At 60.3% G+C, this 1,213-nt stretch overlaps 1 protein-coding gene across 1 annotated transcript in view; it reads left to right on the top strand.

Moving 5' to 3' along the window:
* Positions 1-69: 69 nt before the first annotated feature.
* Positions 70-1,213, top strand: part of VOLCADRAFT_101263 (uncharacterized protein) — a gene marked incomplete at both ends in the record, with an annotated part of 6,498 nt that continues 5,354 nt past the window's right edge. The window contains 3 exons of the mRNA XM_002959698.1: positions 70-137; positions 622-694; positions 750-928. Coding sequence (XP_002959744.1) covers positions 70-137; positions 622-694; positions 750-928 — 320 coding nt within the window. The remainder of the gene's footprint in view (positions 138-621; positions 695-749; positions 929-1,213) is intronic.

Here is a 1,213-nt window from a genome sequence, read left to right as displayed (position 1 = left end):
CACATGGCCCCTGTACACACTCTCCGTAATCTGCTCTTCATCCACTTCCTGTTATCCCCGCCGACCCAGCTCCTGGTTTACAGCCACCACTACACTGGCAGGCGGGCTCAGCCGCGGTCCATCACAGCCCCCCCACCGTGAGGCGTTCCCAGTCCCGGGTTTACTAGGATCTGGGAGCCCGCACCCACTGGGCTCCAACTTGCACTCCTCTGGTCGTGGAAGCCGGGAACCCCCGATTGCCACACTTCCCATGCCGCTCTGTTGCCCACACTCATCCTGCGCTCGCTGTCAACCTCCTCCTAAATTCCTTAGTAGGCTGTGAGTCAGCTGCCCATTCACCTCTTGTAACTTCACGGCCGTGCACATGAACAGTACCACTGCCGGCCAGGTTCACTCCTGCAACTCCTTGAATATCGGAGGCTGACACCGCGGCCTGGAGGGCCGCCTCTAACCCGAACACCTGGAACTCGTGGGCCTGCTGCTGTAGCTTGAACACACTCGTCTCCACCCAGCTCCACGGCACCAGGTATCCAGCAATTTGCCCCGTGAAGTGTCCTTTGAGAAGCATGTTTGGCTTTTGCCCGATGTATGCCCCAACATGCTGGTGTTGTGGCCCTGCAGAATCCATGCAGCACTCATGCAACTTCTCTTCCTCCCGCTCTGGCATAACACGGCTACGGGTTTACCGCCCGCAGTGCGTGGTGGCTTTGCGCCATTACTCTAACCTGGACCTCCAGGGCCTCCCACAGCTGGGATGTTGGGACTCGGCCAACAACCTCATAATGCAGCGCCTCCGGGCTGCCATGTTGTTTCCTTACGGCGGCCATGCGCCTCTTGGATGGCCTTCTCCCGGATGCCACGGTTCGCCTGGGGCTGCTCTTCCAGGCCAGTGGCTGCTGCCGGATACAGGGCTCCAGCTCCCGCGTTGGTGAGCTGTGTCTCCCGGGCCTAATCCTCAGCCAAGCGTCTGACTGCTGCCGTTTATCCTCCCGTCCTTCCCTGGCTTCCGCACCCCAGGGGTGGCTTCCATGCCTTCCAATCTGTGACTCAGGAAACCGCGCCACCATTCGCTTCTCCTCTTCCACCTGTTCCTCTTAGCCCTGGCTTGGGCTGTCAGGACGACCTTCCGACCCTTGGTACCCGTTGCCCCAATTCCTGCCCTCACCGACGGGCCTCCACAACTGCACCTCATCCATTGCTGCTGTCCGAGTTA

The sequence above is a fragment of the Volvox carteri genome (genome assembly GCF_000143455.1).
Source record: "Volvox carteri f. nagariensis unplaced genomic scaffold VOLCAscaffold_581, whole genome shotgun sequence".
NCBI lineage: Eukaryota > Viridiplantae > Chlorophyta > Chlorophyceae > Chlamydomonadales > Volvocaceae > Volvox > Volvox carteri.
Note: the sequence above shows the minus strand (reverse complement) of the source record. Positions and strands in the feature narration are given on the sequence as shown.